The 24,045-nt window shown below is 42.4% G+C and overlaps 1 protein-coding gene across 1 annotated transcript in view; it reads right to left on the bottom strand.

The window, feature by feature from the left end:
- grk3 (G protein-coupled receptor kinase 3) overlaps nucleotides 1–24,045 on the bottom strand; it is a 315,124-nt gene that overhangs the window by 13,592 nt on the left and 277,487 nt on the right. Inside the window, exons 16-20 of the mRNA XM_068054842.1 lie at nucleotides 16,835–16,935; nucleotides 11,920–11,986; nucleotides 8,051–8,146; nucleotides 6,200–6,362; nucleotides 4,780–4,916 (exon numbers count right to left, since the gene is read on the bottom strand). Coding sequence (XP_067910943.1) covers nucleotides 4,780–4,916; nucleotides 6,200–6,362; nucleotides 8,051–8,146; nucleotides 11,920–11,986; nucleotides 16,835–16,935 — 564 coding nt within the window. The remainder of the gene's footprint in view (nucleotides 1–4,779; nucleotides 4,917–6,199; nucleotides 6,363–8,050; nucleotides 8,147–11,919; nucleotides 11,987–16,834; nucleotides 16,936–24,045) is intronic.

Raw genomic sequence — 24,045 nt, 5'->3', positions numbered from 1 at the left:
TACCTGCAGGAACCAGATAAGGTTGATTGATCTGTAAATTACTCAAGATCAAAGGGGCTTTAAGTACCAATTGAATTCTCATTATCCTTGCCCAGCAAACAGTCAAGACCATCAGGACAGGAGGGGGCAAGAGAAAACTGGCAGAGAAGTATGGTTAAATAAAGGACTTAAAAAAAAATGAATCTATGGATAGTGTAATATATTTTTACTCCTCAAGGGCATAGTTGGACCTACTAATCGTGTAAGCACGGCATCATGTTGGTACTCACTGTACATTACTAACTGCAGGTACTTCAAACTTGCATTCTTATGCCACAGTGGTTTACAGAGAGTAGGGGAATGTTCTCAACAGAATTTTAAAAAAATACTTCATGAAAACAATCACTGCAGCAGGGATGTCACAAACAAATGAATCAGGAATATGGACACTGGATCATAAGGGAGAGTCCTTACACAGAGAGGGTGGGCCACCAGGGAAGATTCACACAGGAAGGGTGGTAATGAACATGGATTTTGTGTCCAGTATAACCCTACTTCCTGTGGCTTTATACTAAGTAATTTAATTGCTTCAATTTGATTGAGTTTTGTCAGTTTTCAGCTAATTTTCCAGAAAGACTGTCATGTGTCAAATCCTATTTCCTGCCACAGGAGAAAAGGAAATTTCAGCTCAAGTTGCTCTCCCTTCCCAGTGAAGGAGGGCTGAGGTGATGTTGAAGAAACTAAAAACAAAATACAACATTTAAAGGCATTCCTCAAGTTGAATAATCAAGATTGCAATTGCTAAGCTGCTGCTTGAAGGAGAGCGGAACAATGAGAGACAGAGACACGATGTAGGATGAAAAAGACTAACTACATGTTAATAAAGCTCATCGTGACATCCCCACAATACACTCATAAAACTTCAACTATAGCATGGGAGAGCAGGGTAGATGCTATAGTTTGATAGCATTGTTCTTACCAGCCTACGTCTTTTATAAATAATCCAGGCATCCTAGATGGAAAATAACATGACAAATCCTTTGTTTGATTAGATCTCACTTTATAGAGCATCGTTGCACTGATCTACTCACTGCAATGAAGCCCTGTTAAAATTCAAAATTTTTCAAATGCAGTCACATGAGCCTGAGTGCGCTCCTCAGAGTGAAACTTCTAATAGTGGCTTATCATCATGGCAATAAAATACCACTGTGTATATGTGCGTGATCAAACACGTGTTATCTGGCATTGACATTTGAAGTATCAAAAAAGTTATCCAAGATTCGCTACATTAGTGAAGATAGGATGTTTTCCATCACAGAGATGAAACCATTACTTCAAACAGTTATTTAAACAAAAAGATGTAAAACAACAAAAGCACACATTTGTGTATAGATTGTTACATTCAAATGGAGTTAGATGCTGATCTCATCTAGGACTGCACAATCAGACTGTGTACAGACATCACCACTCTGGATCTAACTTGTGCCGTGGCTGACATATATGCGAAACAACACAGTAAAGAGAAAAAGTCTGTTTACCAGAAATATCATCCCTCACTCCCATAAGCACAAAACATTTTCTGGAAAAATTCGAAAAGAGAAACCCAAAATAAATGATTAACTGTGGTGGACAAATGACAGTACGTTTGTGCGGCATGACCTTTCAACTCAGGCAAGACTGATGTATGTATGCAGTGTTCCTCAAATCAGTGGCTTATTTTCAATGTATGTCCAGCATCTGCCTTTTATCTTGCGCATCAATCCTTGGATTTGAGGCAGAGTACAACAATCTTACAATAGAGCCACTTATTCCACCAGCATGCTGGCTGTGGCTGGGTTAAAGATCATGCTGCACAAATATGATGCTGTTTGCCCACTGCAGTTAATCATTTATTTTGGGTTTCTCTTTGGATTTTTCCAGGGAATGTTTTATATTCATCATGGTGAGTGATGCTATATCTGCAAGACAGAATTTTTACCTTTGCTGTGTTATTAAACACTACAGGTCAGGTATGTCACAGAGTAGATATAGAGTGAAGATCCTTCTGCACTGCCCTCTCAGTCAAGCCCAAATCTGGCACAGAATGGGTTAGCTGCAGACTTAAGCTCCCTCTACACAGTATGATTGAGAAATCCACAGCTAGGTACAGGACTAACAAGATGCAGAGCAAAGTTCCGTTCCTACTGCCCCAATGTCAGCAGAGTGCCCTTACCTCATCATGGTGACATTTCCATTAGCACCCAGTTATTCTTCTGGGCTCTCTTAAAAAGCAATGAGTGTGTGACTGGGCAATGAGAAGGTACCAGTATATTGTAAGCAGGACAGTGTGATGATGCATATTCAAAAAGGCAGCAAATTAGACACAGGCAACTGCAGATCTATAATCTTGAACGCTGTGTAAAATAACAGAACCTATTACCAGGGGTAAAATCAACGGTAGTTAACAATGAGGCAGAAGGATTTCTGCCTGACCAAGCGCCTCAACCTCTTTGAAGAAGTGGCATCCTAGGTGGCCTATGATAAGCCCTACCAATTTAATACAAATATAAGGCAATGCATGTCGGAAGGAAAAATGGGCATAACATGTACTGCATTAATGATGTTGAAATAGCTAAGGGTGAAGATGAAAAAGAGCTAGGAGTCTTAATGGACTCAATGTTCAACATGTCCAACCAGTGCAGAGCAATAATTAACAAAGTCAACAGAATGATGAACTATATTGCCAACTTAGCTTAGTGGTAGCACTTGCATCTGAGTCAGAAGGCTGTGGGCTAAAGTCCCATTCAAGTTATGGTTTTGAGTCCGTAACTTAGGCTGACGCTTCAGCGAAGTACTCTCAGGATATTTCATTGTTGGTGCTGGTGCCTTTCTTAGATGTTAAACTATCAACCTATTCAAGTGAACATAAAAGGTACCGCAATACTATCTGAAGAGCAGCAATGGTGTTGTGTTGGTGTTCTGGCCAATATTTATTCCTCAACCACTACTAAATCATATGAACTGCTATTTGTGGGACTTTGCTGGGTGTGAAATGGCTGTCATGCTTGCCTCAATATCAGTTACTGCACTTTAAAAGAACTTAATTAGCTGTTAAGGGCTTTGAGACATCTTGAGAATGTGAAAGATTCTATATAAATGCAAGTTCTTTCTTCCCTTATATAGCCAAAACAGTAAATATAAGTGACAAAATCATGATCAAACTGTGGTCAGACCACACCTTGAGTACTGTGCCCAATTCTGACCACTGAGACACAGGAGTGTTGGACAGTTGGATGATCTCCAATCTTAGAGGTCTGAGTTATGAGGAAAGACTGAAGACACATTAGCTGATCAGCCTTGAAAGAAAGTGCCTGAGAGATGATTTTATAGAGGTATACAAGATCATAAATAGCATAAAAATGTTAATCTGGAAAATTAAATTGCAAGAATGGGACAAAGGAACAGAGGTTCAAACTAGTAAAAGCCAAGTTTAGAACTGCTATTAGGAGCTTTCTTTACAAAACAGTGATCAATACATGGAATGGACTCCTGGATAGAACTGTGGAACAAAACCTTTGAATTGTTCAGGAACTAACTAGATGTTGAAATGGACCGACTTTAAGGTCATTGACCGAACAAGATAGGTGGAATAGCACTCCTCAACCTCAATTATCTTGTAATCTTGTGGAGGTACAAAGTTTAAGAATGCAACACAAATTGTACTGACTGATTTTGCTGATGAAATACTGCCTCAAGAGGCTTCAGAGTGACTGACAGTGTGCTACAATCTTTAAAAGACCAAAGAGAGCAGTCTTTGGGGATACAGGTGAGGGTTACCTAAGTTTCCCTTGCCCCCACCCTTCTCCAAGGTCTCATGCAGTCTTCATTGCCCCATGCGTAAAGGGGCTGATCTACATTTTTTTTTTTAAATTGGGGTATTCTTCAGGGAACCAGCTCAATTTCCCCATTTCTTAATTTGTTTTTTAATTAGCATTTCTTTAAGTTAAAACCTGAACAAATTTGAAAAGTGTGTGGTGGGCACTCAAATTGAGACGTGTGAATAAAGTCACTTCTATGAATTTGTTTTCATAATTTATCCAGAGATGTCACAATCAAGAACAGGCCACACTGTCAGAAAAAATGTTTCATGGTGAAGTTACTGGAACCACTAACGTAAAATCCTTGTAGCAATTTAAGGAAAGACTATCTGCTTTGGCATTCTGGGTAAACACCACCAGGAAACTGAGCATCCTCAATTTCTGATTTTCTGTACATTAACATTAATGGATTAAAATTATGGGCTTCGGTTTGAAACTTTTTCTTTGTGCTCTATGAATGCACAGGCAGTGCTGAAGTGGAGAGCTTTCCATTTAGCTCCCATTTAAAGTTTAGCTTTATATCATGCCTTTAGCACTTTAATTTCAATTTCTTAATATCATGTGACAAAATAGATGATGAGGAACTGTAGAAGGTGATTGATACCCCATGCATGGTGTTGACGATAATTGACTTGGGGCTTTATTTCTTGTGTTATCAAATGAGTCCATAAATGGGATATAATGGGAGATTTCTCACGTTGGTGCTCCTGGCACATTATTTTTTAATAAAAATTCATGGGCTGGATAAGCAGAAAGTCACCCCAATTAAACCCACCCAAATGGTTTTTTTTTAAAACTTTAGTGCCCTATACACTCAACACTCAAAGATGCTGAGTGAAAGACATTAACCTTGGTAAAACCTGAATAGCCTGATGCTATTCTGATAGTGACATGCCTACTCACAGAACAGTCTCTTCATTTCAGTCAGTCTAACATTGCTTACCCGCGACTCGCCCTCTCCTCTCCACTCTAGCCGATTTGGAAAGAGGTAGAAATAACGACGTTGCCACTGGGTAAGGAAAGGGTTTCCTAATTTCAGCATATAACCATGCATAATGCAATCTTTCCCTAGGGCATAATCTGCAAATAATATAAAAAGTGATGTTAGTCCAGGTCCTCTTCAGGATGGGGATAAAGAACTCATTTTCACTCTTTGGATTTCTTAATGTAATTTATCCCTAGTTCTTTCATTTTGCTTGTAAGCATGGCTGTACCCCTGTGGGCAGGCAGACTACATGCTTTGTTAAAGTCACCTTTAGTACAAAAGGTACATGACACCACTCAGGCAGGGCACTTTCCCATTTTTCCTCTGCATATGCAAGGCCATTCTACAGCCCCTGCCTGATGCAGGCAGAGCAGAATGCTGGATTGTGCATGCAGCATTCTAGACCATGGCACTGAGCATTAGGGTTTCAGTGGAGTACAAATGGGTGGAAGCCATGTTACCATTATGTAATAGTCCAGTTAGATTCCAACTTGAGTACTTCATTCAGTTCTGGGCACCACACATCAGGAAGGATATTGTGGCCTTGGAAGGATGCAGCGCAAAGTCGTCAGAATGCTACAGGACTATAAAAGGTTAAATTACGAGGACAGGTTGCATAGACTAGGCTTGTTTTCTTCGAGTCTAGAAGATTAAGAGTGATCTAATTGAGGCATATAAGATATTTAAAGGAGCCGATGGAGTAAATAAAGAGAAACTATTTCCTCTGGTGGGCAAATCCAGAACAAGATCAATAGGGAATGGTTTTTAACCTTAAAATTAGGGTTGAGCTGTTCAGGGGTGATGTCAGAAAGCAATTCTTCATAGCAAAGGTTAGTGGAAATCTGGAACTCTCTCCCCCATAAAGCTTTGAGGCAAGGTCAGTTGAAAATTTCAAAACTGAGATTGACAGATTTTTGTTAGACAAGGACACTAAGGATTATGGAATTGAGATGCAGATCAGCCTCAATCTAACTGAATGGCGAAACAGGCTTGAGAGGCTGAATGGCCGACTGATATTCCAATGTTAAAATAGCAGACAGAAGAATTTCATTTTAATGCATCCATTGACATGCAATTTTAACCTTTTTATCAGGAGACTAGTAGCACATAAGAGAAATAAAAGACAAGAAAAAAAACAATAAATGACGAAAAAATGAAAATACTGAAAATACACAGGTCAGCCAGCATCTGTAGAAAGAAAAGTCAACATATTGCGTGTGAAGGTTCTACACCCAAAATGTCAACATGTCTTGTCGCTTTACAGGTATTTACTGTATTGCTGGGTATTTCAAAGCATTTTCAGTTTTTATTTCAGATCAATAGAGAATGGTTTATGAAGTATCTGTGTTGGAAATATTTCATAAATGAACTTTCCTACCTTCCTCGTGACCAAGCATCTTATTCTTTGCTCTCTTCCTGACCTCGTTTTTATCAGTGTCACCATTGACTGCATCGTACACAGTTTCTGCCACCTCCTGTTGCCAACGCTCCGATATCACCAGAGGAAAATTCTTATATAGCTCCTGGTCACTATCCAACAGCTATGAGGGAGAAATCAGAGAGACAAGGGGAGAGAGAGAGAGGGGTGGAGAATAAGGGAAGAGAGGGACATGGTAAGGAGAGCAAGAATTGAATATCAGGTGGTAGGGGAGAGAAAGAAAGACAGAAAGGATTGGTGGGAGCAACAGGAAGAGGAAGAATGGTGGGTGATGACAATAGAAAATTGGATGAAAGGGAGAGGGGGATACAAAGAGGGAAAGGGAAAAAAAAGTGTGGTAAAAAGATTATAGAGGGAGAGAGAAACAATAGTAGCAAATGAATTATTAGCATAGCTTTACTCCAGTGTATTCTTTTGTTATGAAAATGATTAAAAGTTTAATGAAGTTTCCCTTCCCTTAAACTATTATTTGGCGGTATTTAAATTTGGCCATTTTGTGTTGTGAGGACCATGTTTTTACCTGCTTAGAAACTTTTGTGATATACAGTAATATACTTTGTTCAGTATACAGTATTTTATTTTTTGATAACTTTAGACATTTACTATCTGAAAGCAAATTCTATCATAATCAAACTTCTTAAAATTATTTTGCATAACTTTTGTTTATAGATACTAAAACTCCAGACTAATAGGTATTGTGCAATTTACAGATAGACATTGATCACAAGTCGTGGGAGTCAGTTGCCAGCATTCGCCAGAGCTGGTGGGCAGCCATAAAGACAAGGCTAAATTGTGGCGAGTCGAAGAGACTTAGTAGTTGGCAGGAAAAAAGACAGAGGCGCAAGGGGAGAGCCAACTGTGCAACAGCCCCGACAAACAAGTTTCTCTGCAGCACCTGTGGAAGAGCCTGTCACTCCAGAATTGGCCTTTATAGCCACTCCAGGCGCTGCTTCACAAACCACTGACCACCTCCAGGCGCATATCCATTGTCTCTCGAGATAAGGAGGCCCAAAAGAAAAGAACAGATAGAGGTGCCCAAGACTTGAGACTCTATTGTATCAGATATAGGAAATGTCCGATATCAAACTAGAATGTCAAGATAGAGGAAGGATACCATCACAAATGGGACAAAACCACCATGCACAGACCATGCCAGTCACACAAGGGCCGATCACCAATCAAGAATAACCTGCCATTCTACTCAGTTATACATATATGGTTCACAGCTATCACCAGCATCCACTCATTACACGACTGTATAGAATCCACCGGTTACTTGAAACACTGTCTTTGTTAAGTCATCTACTAGTTATTTAGGTGTTACTAGTATGCACTGGTTGCACAAGTGTGATTAGTACAAGAAGCTGCACAGAAAGATCACCATATACTGGTTATACAGGTGCCACCAATATTGGGTGGTTGCATACGTGCAATTAGCACCCACTGATTACACAGATGCCACGAGCACCTACTGATCACAGGAATGCCACTAGTATTGCTTGTTATGCAAGTGCCATTAGCACTAGAACTAGTGCACAAAACCACAGCATTAGCACTAGAACACAGTTCTGGCAAAAGGTGATTGACCTGAAACATTAACTCTGTTTCTCTCTCCATAAATACTGCCTGACCTGCTGAGTGTTTCCAGAACTTTCTGTTTTTATGCCAATAGCATTTACTCATTACATGAGTGTCACTTGTTCCATTGGTACTTCTCATGTTACTGGTATTCACTGGTTACCAGCATCATGTCCACAGAAGAAAAAAAATTTAAGAACAGGCAAATAGTACCTTGATGCCTTTCGTGTCTTCTTCGTCAAATGATCCTATGTCAAATGCGTCAGCTGCATTCACCTCTCCCCGGGGAGGAATGAGTGGAGGTGGATACTTGAAACAAAGAAACAAGATGGAAGTCATTTTAACATTGTAGTAGATCGAGTACAATCCAAACAGAACCACAACTTTGGTAACATGACATCTGGCGCTATTAGTTATTTTTGCCAGTAACCACTTAGTAAAATTGTTCTTGGGGGTGAGAAGTTTTTGCAAAATAAACATCACAGCTCAGAGTTGGGTTCAATGCGATAGCCAGCTAGAATACAGTCCTTTCATATCTATTACCTGGTGTTGCGACTGAGGAGTAATGTACTGTCAATTCAGTTCCATTACTCCACAGGTCACAGCATATTATTAAAGTTTCCCACCTACCGGAAATTAGCCAAATTGAACACTTAGTTAACCCCCAGAAGAAAACACACCAAACCAGGTATCTTTAAACAACAACAAATTAACTATTTGTTAATAAGCTAAATCTTAAACAATACTGAGATAAATCTATGTCTGAAAAGACTTTATAACTTCTTATTCCTCCTAACCCTCATGCACATACATTCAAAAAACAATGGTTAACCGGTTCTAAAATGATGTTTTAAATTAGAGCTGTTTCTTAGGAATAATAAAACAACTGGGTTGTAAGTCTTGGCAGGTTACACTCCCGGTTTGGTGAGGTGTCCCAGAGTTGAATAGCCAGATGCCACTCGAAGTCTCCAGGTGAGTTTGATGAACAGTCTGTAATGGATAGGCATTCATGGTACTTTGGCTGCAGTAGGCGTCACACAGATCTTTCAACAAGAAGTATAACAACAGGTCTATTTAGATTTTTGAAAGGTGCAGTCTAAAAGTAGAAACTTTACTGAGTTTCCAGAACTCCCAGAAACATGAAAGGCAACAGAAACTCACTCCTGAAGTAGAGACTTCTTAGAGACTGGAAGTAAAAAGGAATAATGCAAATTTTCCTTTCCAGGGGTCGTTTCCTCTGTAGACGAAACACAGCCATTTTCTGCTGAGACAGACAAATTCTTCCTTCCTTCAAAAGAGCACACTTTGCCAGTCTGTTAGTTTAAACTGGTTCTAGCCAGTCTTTACACAGTCAAACTGATACAGCATGGCAAGTGATCTCTCGCTCTTGCTTAGGAAACAGGCCAGGCCTGCAGCTCACACACTGTTCCCAGAGAATATAAAAACTGCTCTCATTCTTAAAGGCACACGGACCCCATCAAGATTTTAAAGAGAGAGAGAAAAAAACACTTCCATGACACTGTTTTGAATCCAGTGGGAGGGTTAAACTCTTTTTTTCCTCTGTTGGTTGTAGAGTTCATAATGAAATGAGTTTGAGACAGTCTCCTCAGTTTTCATTTGGCAGAAGACCGTAGCACAAATTGGCTAGGTGTAGCAAAGTCACTTAAATTAGCAATCTCACTCAGAGGCCACATAGAAACAGTATGACAAATGGAGATATGGGCCAGCATTTTATTCAGGTGATGGCGGATGGGGGGGGGGTTCTTGACTACCGGCAAAAGCGCTGGTGAGAGCACTGCGTCGGTTCCTCTGAGGAGGGACTGCCGGATCAAGTGCCAATTAGGCACAAGTGGATAGGGCGGGCCTTCCCCAGGATCAAGGGCCCCAGAGGCTGAGGTCCCGCCTGGTGAGAGCTGCTGGCCAATCAGATGCCGTCAGCTCTTTAACTGAGCAGCGCCACTGCAAACGCTGTGGCTGTTGCTGGTACTGGACTCACCCGAAGCCCTGGACCCAGGCTACAGTTAAGTTTCAGTGGGAGGGGTTTCGCGGATGGGGGCCATGGAGGAGGTGGGTTTGGGGGGGTCGGCAGCAAGGGCCGGCTCTCTGTGGGCCCCCCTTCCCGAAGGCCCTCATTTAGGTACTAAGTGCCTTTTAACGGTGATCCGCATGGGTTTGCTTGGCGTGTTCCCTGTGCGGCGACAGGCCCGCCCACCACTGGGCTAATTCCGGTGGTGGCAGGATTAGGCTTCCAATTGGGCACTAATTTCCCACTTAAGGGCCCCAATTGGTGGTGGGGTGGGAAGGCTGTTCACAGGCCTTCCCGCCATAGACTTAATTTGGATGGAGGTCCCCCCACCCCGCACCACCATCCCGCCCGATTATATATCCTCCTTGCCTCCAAATCAGATGTGGGGAAGAGCTTAAAATTCCCTCCAGGGTGTCTGAGGATAGGGTTAAAGATGAACAGTTGAGGAAAAACGGAGGAAACATTATCCTGTATGTAACCCATGCTGCAACCTGAGTGCATGATGGGGCAAAGTACATCTAAAATGTGCTTTAGCTGACCTGGGAGAAATTGATGCGACAGTGTAGAGTAAGTTCTACTGCACATTTTTGGCCACAATTGACAACTTTTTTTTAATCAGTTGAGTGATTGGCACACAAAGACACTCATCACCATATTTGAGAGCCTCTAAATCAAGCTAGTGAGAAATCTACAACCACCTGCAGGCATTCCATCTGCTACAAACAGCCTCACACTCCTTCCCTGTAGGAAGGCATTTCACTTAGCTATATCCAGAGAACTTTGGATGCAGGTTGATAGAGCTAAAGCTTAAGGACTCGCAAGTCTGTGCAGTGGTACCACTGCCTCTCCAGTTACGAACATTGAACTCATTTAGGGGTTTGACCTGCCGGATCCTCTCCTCTGTGACAAGTCTCCTTGTTCGGGTTTCATTATTGTTCCAGGTTGTCTTGTAAATCATGAACAATGTCTTGTAGTATTGCAGAACTGTCTGCCAAAGTATCGGATTATCAAGCCTGCCGTGAAGCACTGAAGAGGTTCAAACTTCAGTTCCTTAACATGAATCACCTGAATTCCCAACAGACCTTGCTTACCTCTCCCCTCCCAGCCAGAGGAAAACTGCCAGTTGATTATTCGAAAACTTACAAGAGTGGGTTTGAGCCCTTGGTACGTGGACAGTAGGCACTGGAAGCTCCTCATAAGTGGCATGGTTCGACACATCTCACCATGAAATGTGAATACATTGTGCCATCCAAATCACAGCAAGAACACATACACCGTTGAATGGTGGTTCCATTACAGAGCAGCAGCTCCTTCTCTCTCTGCAACCTATTTGAGGGTAGGCACTGAGCACTGGCAATACAAGATCATGTCTTTGCATTCAGCCTGCAGTAAAACTTCCCTACAGCTGCTCTCCCAAGTCTCAGAAGAACCTATGCAAAGCAGTTTGTGTTGTGCCAGCGACACAGTCATTCAAGTCCACTGACATGGCTTAATCATCTGTTTAAGACAGATTCTCATGTGAGGTTCTTTGGCAGAGAAATGGACACAGAAGCGGCATCTCATCTGTGACAAATCCACCCCATAGCTTGGTCCTGGATCTCCCATGGCCTGGAAGAAGCTCTTCCATTGTCAGTCTAGGAGTTCTGAACCATGAAGGAGAACTGTTTAGACACCTCTTATATGCTACAAATCTAATCTGTAGCAAAATCATGAATGCGCAGACAGGAAATCTTTCCCTTAAATTAGCAATCTCACTCACAGAGGCCACATAGATATTAGTATGGCAAGTGGAGATTAGATGGCTGAGGATAGGGTTAAGGTGTACTGTAAGGAAAAAACAGACAGACTAAAATGCATTTAATCTCTTCTCACTGGTTTCAGAAGACCATCCAGGCTGAAGCTGGCATCCACCAGGACCCCCAAGTACTGATACAAATCAACAAACAATACCTTTAAGATTTTTCTTTAACCAAGGCCATAATGCTTGCTGAGAATTGCACCACCATTCTTATTTCATTTGCTTCTAAAGAAACACACAAAATGAGCCATGTCTTACCTTCTGCAAGTAGACCTGCTGCCAGTCAATGCCTTTAAAAAAAGGATGTTCTTTCACTTCTACCGCTCTGTAGAGACAAAATAAATTCAGTAACCTTGGCACTGAACAACAAAAATCTTCAGCAACTGTTGCACTAAGAAACAAGATATCATCAGTAACCCTGGCACTGAGCAACAAGAAATTATTTACTAGCCTCTCCATGTAACTGAAGTCCCTCATCCATGGAACCATTCTCCTCTGGACTCTCTCCAAGGCTTTGACATCCTTCCTAATGTGTGGTGCCCAGAATTAAACACAATAATCCAGCTGAAACCTAACCAGTGATTTATAAAAGTTTAGCTTAATTCCTTGCCTTCTCAACTTGCCCTGATATCATCAGTAACCCTGGCAGTGAGCAACAATAAATCATCAGTAACCCTGGCACTAAGCAACAAGAAATTATTAATCCTGGGATGAAGCAACAAGACATGATCATTAACCCTGGCACTAAGCAACAAAATGTAATTATAAAGCCTGGCACTGAGCAGCAAGATACATTTCGTACCTTGGGAGTGAGCAACAAGAAATCATTAAGCCTGGCAGTGAGCAACAAGATTATCATCAGCAACGCTGACATGGAAAAACAAAATATAATCATTAGCCCTAACACTGAAAATGATGTATAATCGTTAACCCTAGAATAGGAAACAAGGTACAATCATTAACACTGGCACTAAGCAACAAGGAATAATCTGTAATCCTGGCATCGAGCAATAAGATATGATCAGTGAACCTGGCACTGAACAACAGGATATCGTCAGTAAATGATCAGTAATCTGGTATTGAGCAATAAGGTATGATCAGTAGTTAACACACTACCTGATTAGAGGCAGGAACCCTCACAACATTTAAGAAGTATTTAGATGAGCACTTGAAATGCCATAGCATACAAGGCTACGGGCCAAGTGCGGGAAAATGGGATCAGATTGGATGGGTGCTTGATGGTCGGCGCAGATGTGTTGGGCCGAAGGGCCTGTTTCTGTGCTGTATAACTCTATGACTCAGCACTGAGCAACAAGATATCATCAGCAAACCCGGCACTGAGCAACAAGATATCATCAGCAAACCCAGCACTGAGCAACAAGATATGATCAGTAATCCTGGCACTGACCAGATAGACATGATCAATAACCCTGGCACTGAGCAACAAGATATGGTCAGCGCAGACGTGTTGGGCCGAAGGGCCTGTTCCTGTGCTGTATAACTCTATGACTCAGCACTGAGCAACAAGATATCATCAGTAAACCCGGCACTGGGCAACAAGATGGGCGGCACAGTGGCTAGCAGCCTCACAGCTCCAGCGACCCGGGTTCAATTCTGGGTACTGCCTGTGTAGAGTTTGCAAGTTCTCCCTGTGTCTGCGTGGGTTTCCTCCGGGTGCTCCGGTTTCCTCCCACATGCTAAAGACTTTCAGGTTGATAGGTAAATTGGCCATTATAAATTGCCCCTAATATAGGTAGGTGGGAGGGGAATATAGGGACAGGTGACGATGTGGTAGGAATGTAGGATTAGTATAAATGGGTGGTTAATGGTCGGCACAGACTCGGTGGGCCGAAGGGCCTGTTTCAATGCTGTATCTCTAAATCTAAAATCTAAAAGATATGATCAATGAACCTGGCAAGGAGCAACAAGATATGATCAGTAACCCTGGAAGTGAGCAACAAGATAAGATCAGTAACACTGGTACTGAGCAATAAGATATCACCAACAACCCTGGTAGTGAGCAACCAGCAATCATTCAATCTGACACTGAGCAACAAGATATTATTAGCCACATGACACTGAGCATCAAGATATCATTAGTCCTGGAATTGAGCAACTGGGGGAGATGGTGGTGTAGTGGTAATGTCACTGAACTAGTAATCCAGAAGCCCAGACCAAAGTCCTGGGAACATGGGTTCAAACCCTACCATGGCAGCTGGTGGAATTTAAATTCAATTAATTAATTTTAAAAATCTGGAATTGAAAGCTAGTCTCAGTAATAGTGCCTTGAAACTAGCATTGATTGTCGTAAAACCCCATCTGGTTCACTAATGCCCTTTAGGGAAGGAAATCTGCCGTCCTTACTTGGTCTGGCCTACATGTGACTCCAAACCCACAGCAATGTGGTTGACTCTTAACTGCCTTCTGAAATGGCGTAGCAAGCCACTCAGTTGTCAAGGACAATTAGGGATGGGCAACAAATGCTGGCTTTGCCAATGGCGCCCACATCCCATGCAAGAATTTAAAAAAGTATCATCACTAACACAAGTACCGACTAACAAGGTATTACCAGTAATAAAGACACTGAGCACCAAGGTAATATTCTAATTTAAGGTATATATAACTAGGATCAGCAATAAGCAAAATAATTGAACATTAGCCTGTAGCAAGATATTAACTTTGGCACGACACAAGATATTAGCCCTGGCACTTAGCAACAAGAATCAGCAGTAACCCTGACACTGAAAAAGAAAGTTTCATCATTAGCCTTGGCAATGAGTAAGAAGATATCATCCATAAGCCTGATACCAAACAAGATATCATTAGTTACCTTAGCACTGATCAATAAGATACCAACATTAGCTTTGGTCAACAAGAAACCAACATTAACACTGGCATAGAGCAACAAGATAACATTAGCCTTGACGCTGAGCAACAAGACACCAATATTAACCCTGGCACTGACCAACAAGATAACATTAGACTTGGCATTGAACAAGATACCAACATTAACAATGACACAGAGCAACAAGATATCAGTAGCCCTGGCAATACAATACAGTGCACACTTTACTAATGTTACGACCGAGGCAGGAGGAAAACATTTCCCACTTACTAATACGGTCAATCATATACTGTATTTTTTCCAGAATAGAACACACTAACCAGGTTTCTTTAATTAATAAAATTATCAGTTTATAAAACAAGTCTTAACTAGACCCTCACACTTACACACCAGTTAACTGGAAAAATAAAAGTTTATTTTTAAATTCAGAGCTCTGTTACAGACAAAAAAAGCATGTGGGCTTAATACTTGCTCATTCCTGAAGAAAACAGCAGATGAGATAGGTTGTGTTCCAAAACTGGCATACAGTCTAACTTCTCAGGACACGTAGACAGGTCACTGGGATCTTTTAGAACAGTTCTTTTCAGGCAGCGTTGAGAATTAATCTAGCAGGCTTTTCTTCAGAGACAGGGGAGGAGATGAATTGATACAGTGGACTTCTCGAGATCTTTTAGTGTTTCTGGAAATCGAGCTGGGTTGTTGTCTTCTCTCCTTTGACACTTCTTCAGCAGATTTGACTTTATCTCACTCCAGAAGGTAAAACACACTGATGCTACAACCAATAGCTTGTGAGTTTTCTGTCCTCTCAGGTGCTCTCTGCTGCTCCCCAGCTTGTCCAATCAAGGGGAGCCTATCACTTCTCTGCCCATTTCTTCCCGTTACCAGGGTTTCTGTTCTATTTTAACTTGATTCATGTGACAACCAGTAAACATTGTTGCTAAACCAGTCTGTCAGCGTCCCCTTGATGACTCTCTTGAAAAAAACTGGTCCAACATTTATTCAGTTTGACCATGAATTCCTTAAAAAATATTTTAACAAAAAACAGAAGCACCTTCATAACACTAATCATAGAATTTTGAAGAATATTTCTTCTGACAAACCAACATTTATGTTATTCTATCAAACATTATTATGAATATCCTGCAGTTTGCTGTTGGATTAAGGATGTATAGTAAAATGATCTTTCACAATAGGATCCTGTACATTGGAATCATTAGAGGAACTAGATCCCATATTTACTAATTTTCAATAAAAATTCTGTTATTTAATTTAACTCGTGGAACAGCTAGGAACCAAACATATTGAATGTAGTCTCAATGGACAGATTATGATTTCAATAGGGATTAGAGGGATAAGAGGGAACTGTACAAAGTATTATAAATGCTGGCACACTTTTTCACCTGAATATTAAGCTTCCAATACATCCAAACATTTTGGTTCACTATACTCATTGCAACCATGCATTTTTGCGATAGCTTCGATTCATCGATAATCAGGATTTTCTGATCTTTTAAATTTTCCCTATGCATTATTTTCTTTCCTTTTAAGTAATAGTTCTTTCCTGGATTTTCCCTCCACCAATATGAAGCACTTTGCATTTCTGTACATTGAATTTAATTTGCTACCTATCTTGGCAATTGCAAGCATATTCAAATCCTCCTATACTTTGTCCTGTTCAGCTTTGCAGTCTGGCAACTTCATTAGCTTTGTATCTATCATATGCAAATTAACTATTATGCTATCATTGCTAGTTTCAGATCATTTAAGAAGATATTAAACAAAAGAGACCACAAAATAGACCTCTGTGGAACCCACCGGTAAATCTCCCAGGCTGATGACTATTCCTGTACTCCCAAAATTTGGCTTCTATCAATCAACAAATTACATATCCATTGTAAACTATTTCCATCGAGTTCACCTATATTTATTTTTAGTAGCTAACATTCCTGAGGAACTGTATCAAAGGCCTTACTTAAGTTCAAGTACACCACATCCATTTGCCTTATCGCCCTCAAACTCCTTAATCACACCCTCATTGAAAGCCAGTAATTTAGATTGGCAAGATATCTCCTTCATGAAGTCATATTGGTTATATTTTATTTAGCATCATGTAACGAATTTCATCAAATTGCACATTAGGGGTAAATATTCCAGCTTTAGCTCTTGTTCCTTAAGTCATGAGGATCATAAAATTGAATTATAGCTTTAAAATAACAACCAACCATCATTTATCTTGGTGTATTCAACATTTGAGAAACCATATCCTCATACTGCTACAGGCCTGTAACCCACTCCACAGCATAAGAAAAGCATAAAGCTACAGCCTACCCTCGTCCCAGGCACCCCAGCCTCTTGGCAACATCTCGCTGTAGCAGGCCTTCCAAAAGAGACTTCAACTCCGCAGAGAAAGAATCTGGTAATTCCACATTCTGAGGGAGGAAATGAGAAAATTAAACACTGGTGAAGTCCAGGGCTCTAGTATGTATGGAATGGAAGTACACCGCTCCAATGTACTTGGGACTTTCTGACATTAAACAACACTGCTGAGAAAATCAGCAACAAAACAAAAGAACTTACATTTATAGTGCCTTTCACATTCTTGGGACATCTCAAAGTATTTCACAGCCAATTAATTTGTTTAGGAGTGTATTTACTGTTGTAATGTCGGCAAATGCAGCAGTAAATTTACAAATAGCAAGGCCCCACAAATAGCAATGAAATAAATAAACTGCTTTAGTGGAGTTTGTCAAGGGATAAATATTGACCAAGACATCAAGAGAACTTCCCTGCTCTTCTTTGAAAAATGCCATGGGATTTTTATGCCCACCTAAGGAGATGGACTTAGTTTAACCTTATTTGAAAGATGGTATCTCTGACATTGCAGTGTTACCTTAGTACTTCAGTGAAGTGTCAGCCTAGATTACGTGTTCAAGTCTCAGGAGAAAGACTTGAATCCACAACCTTCTGACTCAGAAGCGAGTGTGCTACCCAAGTACTGAAAAAAAAGGCTGTCTACTGAGGCAATCAAATCAGCTAATTTGCTGATTTTACTGTAAACCAAATCGTGTTTGGAGACTCAGCCTCTGAACACTCTGCATGCAGCTTAAACAGCATGCATACAGAAGTCACAAATTAACCCATTCAGCACCAGTACTTGAAAAGTTGCCTTTACCTGGTAGTTCTGTAAAATATTCTGAATCCCTTTCCAAGTAAAACAGCAAACTTTTACTGCTATGTATTTCCCCCTCACCAATATTTTATTTTTCTTTCTCTTCCTACCACACACCCCACCTCCCCACTACCCCCACAACCTAAACTTCAGGCTCAACCCCAACTCCCACTGCAACACATCATTCTCTTACTAACATGGCAGGCAGATACCTTTTCCTAGGCCTCTGCTGAGGTCACACCGTTTCTATGCATTATGAAATGTCAAGATGTTGAGTGACTTTCTTGCACAACGTATTCTCCTCTGCATCTCACTTTAACCTGGGACCTCCCCAGATTGTTTACAATGAGAATCTGTTGATCTCTGCAAAGAACTTGAGATACTAACTTCCATTCTTGTGCCAGTGGTCCTGATACCACTTGAAAGAAAAAATATGCGCTTTAGAACCTAATGCTTGACTCTCAATAACTGTATTGACATACAATATTGTCACTGGTGTAATATGAGCTGTTTTTACTTCAATGTTTGCCTTTTTAGAGTCTGAACTACTTCCTCTCTCTGTAGACTGCTGTCAGCAGCACTCCTTCGCAGGCCCAACAGAAGAAACAGTTTAAATAACAACTTACGCTTATATGACACATTTAACATAGTAAAACATCCCAAGGCGCGTAACAAGAGCGATATCAATAAAAACATCGAGTCACATGAGAAGATATCAGGACATATGACCAAACACTTAATCAAAGAGGTAGATTTTAAGGAGCATCTTGAAGGAGGAAAGAGAGGTAGAGAGGTAAAGAGGTTTAGGGAAAGATGTTCAGAGCTTAATGCCAAGGCAGCTGAAAACACGGGCACCAATGGTGGAGCGATTAAAATCAAGAATGCAGAAGAGGCCAGAATTGGAAGAGTGCAGAGATCTCAAAGCCTTGTGAGGCCGGAGAAGATTACAGAGAAAGGGAGGGGGGAGACTACAGAGGAATTTGAAAACAAGGATGAAGATTTTAAAATTAAGGCATTGTCAAACCAGGAACCAGTGGGAAAGCAAGCGTAGGGGGTGATGGGTAAATGGGATTTGGAGTGAGTTCAGATACAAGCAGCAGAGTTTTGGATGAACACAAGTTTATGGATTGTAGAATGTGGGAGGCTGGCCAGGAGTATGTTGGAATAGTCAAGTCTAGAGGTAACAAAAGCATGGATGAGGGGTTCTGCAGCAGATATACTGAGGCAGGGTTGGAGTTGAGTGATGGTATACAGGTAGAAATGAGCAGTCTTGGTGATGGTGTAGCTATGTGGCCGAAAACTCATCTCGGGGTCATACACAACAACAAGGCTGCGAACGGTCTTACTCAGCTCGAGAGTGTTGCCAGCTAGGACCTGAAACGATAGTCAGGGAATGGAATTTCTGGCAAGGACCACAGACAATGGCTTCTGTCTTCTCAATATTTATTTGGAGGAAATTTATGCTCACCCCATATTTGATATCGGAAAAGCAGTGTGACAGATCAGAGGCAGTGGAGGGGTTCAAAGAGGTGGTGGCGAGATGGAGCTGAGCATCGTCGGCATACATGTGGAACCTCATGTGTTTTCGGATGATATCACCAAGTGGCAGAATGCAGATGAGAAAAAGGCGGCGGCAAAGTCCTTGGGGGACTCCAGAGGTAACAGTGCAGGAGTGGGAGGTGTAGCCTTTTCTTTTCTTCTTTCAAGGCATGTGGGTGTCGCTGGCTAGGCCAACATATATTGCCCATCCCTAATTTCCCTTGAGAAGTGATGGTGAGCTGCCTTCTTGAACCGCTACAGTCCATGTGATGTAAGTACATCAACAGTGCTGTTAGGAAGGGAGGTCCAGGATTTTGACCCAGTGACAGTGAAGGAACGGTGATGTAGTTCCAAGTCAAGATGGTGTGTGGCTTGGAGGGGAACTTGCAGGTGGTGGTGTTCCCATGTGTCTGCTGCCCTTGTCCTTCTAGGTGGTAGAGATTGTGGGTTTGGAAGATGCTGTTGAAGGAGCCTTGGTGAGTTGCTGCAGTGCATCTTGTAGATGGTACACACTGCTGCCACTGTGCGGTGATGGAGGGAGTGAATATAGATGGTGGTGGATGAGATACCAATTAAGTGGGCTGCTTTGTCCTGGATGGTGTCGAGCCTCTCGAGTCTTGTTGGACCTGCACTCATCCAGGCAAGTGGAGAGTATTCCATCACACTCCTGACATGTGCCTTGTAAATGGGGAGTCAGGAAGTGAGTTACTCGCCGCAGAATGCCCATCCTCTGACCTGCTCTTGTAACCACAGTACTTTTATGGCTGGTCCAATTCAATTTCTGATCAAGGGTAATCCACCCCCCCCCCCCCCCCCCCAGGGTGCTGATGGTGGGGGATTCAGCGATGGTAATGCCATTGAATGCCAAGGGGAGATAGCTGGATTCTCTCTCGTTGGATTGGTCATTGCTTGGCATTTGAGTGGTGTGAATGTAACTTGTCACTTATCAGCCCAAGCCTGAATGTTGTCCAGGTCTTGTTGCAATATGGACACAGACTGCTTCAGTATCTGAGGAGTCGCAAATGGTGCTGAACATTGTGCAATTATCAGTTAACATCTCCACTTCTTATGATGGAGGGAAGGTCATTGATGAAGCAACTGAAGATGGTTGGGCTTAGGACAACACCCTGAGGAACTCCTGCAGTGATGTCCTGAGACTGAGATAATTGACCTCCAACAACCACAACCATCTTCCTTTGTGCTAGGTATGACTCCAACCAGTGGAGAGTTTTCCCCGATTCCCATTGACTCCAGTTTTGCTCGGGCTCCTTGATGCCACACTCGGTCAAATGCTGCTGTGATGTCAAGGGCAGTCACTCTCATCTGACCTCTTGAGTTCAGCTCTTTTGTCCATGTTTAGACCAAGGTTGTAATGAGGTCAAGATCTGAGTGGCCCTGGCAGAACCCAAACTGAGTGGCAGTGAGCAGGTTATTGCTGAGTAAGTGCCGCTTGATAACATTGTCAACGACACCTTCCATCACTTTGCTACTGATCGAGAATAGACTGATTGGGTGGCAATTGACCAGGTTGGATTTGTCCTGCTTTTTGTGTACAGGACATACCTGGGCAATTTTCCACATTGTTGGGTGGATGCTAGTGTTGCATGGCCAGTTCTGGAGCACAAGTCTTCTGTACTATTGCCAGAATGTTGTCAGGGCCCATAGCCTTTGCAGTATTCAGTGCCTTCAGTCATTTCTTTATATCATGTGGAGTGAACTGAACTGGCTGAACACGGACATTTGTGATGCTGGGGACCTCAGGAGGAAACAGAGATGGATTATCCACTCAGCACTTCTGGCTGAAGATGGTTGCAAATGCTTCAGCATTGTCTCTTGCACTGAGGTGCTGGGCTCCCCCATCATTGAGGATGGGGATATTTGTGGAGTCTCCTCCTCCTGTCAGTTTTTTTAATGGTCCACGACCATTCACCACTGGATGTGGCAGGGCTGCAGAGCTTGGATCCGATCCGTTGATTGTGGGATTGCTTAGCTCTGTCTATTGCATGCTGCTTCCACTGTTCAGCTTGCATGTCGACCTGTGCTGTAGTTTCACCAGGTTGACACCTCATTTTTAGGTATGCCTAGTGCTGCTCCTGGCATGCCCTCCTGCACACTTCACTGAGCCAGGGTTGATCCTCCAACTTGATGGCAATGGTAGAGTGGAGGATATGCCGGGCATGAGGTTACAGATTGTGGTGGAATACACTCTGCTGCTGCTGTTGGCCTACAGCGCCTCATGGGTGCCCAGTTTTGAGTTGCTAGATCTGTTCGAAATCTATTCCATTTAGCACGGTGGTAGTGCCATACTGTAAGATGGAGGGTATCCTCAATAAAGAGATGGGACTTCGTCTCCACAAGGACTGTGCAGTGGTCACTCCTACCTATACTGTCATGGACAGATGCATCTGTGGCAGATAGATTTGAGAGGACAAAGTCAAGTAGTTTTTTCCCTCACTACCTGCTGCAGACACAGTCTAGCAGCTATGTTCTTTAGGACTCAGTCAGTAGTAGTGCTACTGAGCCACTGTTGGTGATGGACATTGAAGTCCCCTATCCAGAGTACATTCTGTGCCCTTGCTACCCTCATTGTTTCTTCCAAGTGGTGCTCAACATGGAGGAGTACTGATTCATCAACTGAGGGTGGGGGGGAGGGGGGCGGTGGTGGGAGGAGGTAATCAGCAGGAGGTTTCCGTGTGCATGTTTGACTTGGTGCCATGAGACTTCATGGGGTCCAGAGTTAATGTTGAGGACTCCCAGTGCAATTCCCTCCCAACTGTATACCACTGTGCCGCCACCTCTGGTGATGGTGGTGTCTGGGACATTGTGAGGTATGATTCCGTGAGCATGACTATGTCAGCCTATTGCATGACTAGTCTGTGGGGAAGCTCTCCCAATTTTGGCACAAGCTCCCAGATGGCAGTAAGGAGGACTTTGCAGGGTCGACAGGGCTGGGTATGCCATTGTAGTTTCCGATGGCCTCCGTCGATACCGGATGATCTGCCTGGTTTCATTCCTTTTAGACTTTTCTCTAGCTGTTTGGTACAACTGAATGGCTTGCTAGGCCATTTCAGAGGGTATTTAAGAGTCAACCACATTGCTGTTGGTCTGGAGTCGCATGTACACCAGACCAGGTTAGGACGGCAGATTTTCTTCTCTATGGGACATTAGCGAACCAGATGGATTTTTACGACAATTGACAATAGTTTCATGGTCACCATTACTGAAACTAGCTTCTTTAATTCAAGATTTATTAATTGAGTTGAAATTCCACCAGCTGCTGTGGTGGGATTTGAACCCATGTCCCCACAACATTAGCTCGGGTCTCTGGATTGCTAGTCCAGTGACATTACCACTACGCCACCACCTCCCCTTGCAGATGATTCTCTGGCTATGAATTGACAGGTAAGAATGGAACCAAGCAAGGGCAGTTCCACTCAGCTGGATGACATAGGAGAGGCGTTGGAGGAGGATGGTGTGGCCTACTCTATCAAAAGTTGCAGATAGGTTGAGGGTGAGTAGGGATGGTTCATCAGGGTTGCAGTCACAAAGAATGCATTAGTGACTTTGACTAGGGCTATTTCAACAGTGGCCAGGGCGGAAGACTGATTGGAGGGTTTCAAACATGTAATTGCTGAAAAAAACGATGCAGATTTGGGAAATAACACATTCAAGGACTTTGGGGAAGAAAGGGAAGTTGGAAATGGAGTGGTAGTTTGCAAGGACAGAGGGATCAAGGGTAGGATTTTGAGGAGGGGATCGATGACAGCAGACTTGGAGGTGGAAGGAGGGGGAGAACAGTACCTGAAGAGATGGAACTATTAACAATATTAGCTAACATGGGGCCCAGGAAAGGAAGTTGAGTGGTCAGCAGTTTGATCGGAATAGCATAAAGGGAGCAGGAGGTGGGTCTCATAGACAAGATGAGGTCCAAGAAAACACTCCAGGAGATGGGATAGAAGCTAGAGAAAAATGAGAGTCTAGGGCTATGACAGTGGGGAACATTTGGGGGAGTTCATCTTCATGCGCTCTGGGAAGGGAGAGAAGTTGCAGAGGCAGCTGAATGGATCGTTGCGATCTTTATGACAAAAAAGTCCATGAGGTCATTGCATTTATTGTCGGGTGAGGGTGGAGGAAGCACAGAGGTTTAAGAAGATAGTCTGAGGTGAAGAGAGAAGTCAGGAATTAACTTTGCATTCCTGGATGTTGAGTAGTTTTAGTGATGGAGAGCATAATCTGATGATGCTTTTAAGTGGTCCAGCCAGATCTGGCAATAGATGGTTGTGCCAATTGTTTGCCAAAGATGTTCAAATCTGCAGCCCTTGAACTTAAGGGAGCAGAGATGAGTGGTATACCAGGGGAAGGATCAGAGTGAAAGAGAGTAACAGCTCTAATGGTGCCAAGGACATAAAAGATAGTGGAGAGGATATGATTTAGAAAATCGGTAGCTGCAGAAATATGATGACTTGTAGGCCAAAAGTTAGATAATTGGGAATTTGAAAGTGAATTAGTATGTGACTCATGGGAGAATGTTTAGCAGGGATGGGCACAGCAAGAAGTAGGGTTGAGAGGGTACAGGGGAATATGGATAGTGAACAATAGTGGGAACTGATCAGAGATTGCCTTATCAGCAATAGTTACAATGGGAGTAAAAAGGCAACATGAGATGACAAGATCGAGGAGGTGACCGTGTATGTGGTTAGGAGAGTTTCTAAGGAGGTAAAACTCACTCCCAAAATGTTTGCCCACGTTCCTCTGTTCAACCAGTACTGGAGAAACTTCACCAAAGAGGTTACATGAGTAGATTTTAGATGTTTTTTTAGATTTAGAGATA

This window comes from Heterodontus francisci, chromosome 23 (genome assembly GCF_036365525.1).
Source record: "Heterodontus francisci isolate sHetFra1 chromosome 23, sHetFra1.hap1, whole genome shotgun sequence".
NCBI classification, from domain to species: domain Eukaryota; kingdom Metazoa; phylum Chordata; class Chondrichthyes; order Heterodontiformes; family Heterodontidae; genus Heterodontus; species Heterodontus francisci.
The sequence above is the reverse complement of the archived record's forward strand: the minus strand, read 5'-3'. Positions and strand labels throughout refer to the sequence as shown.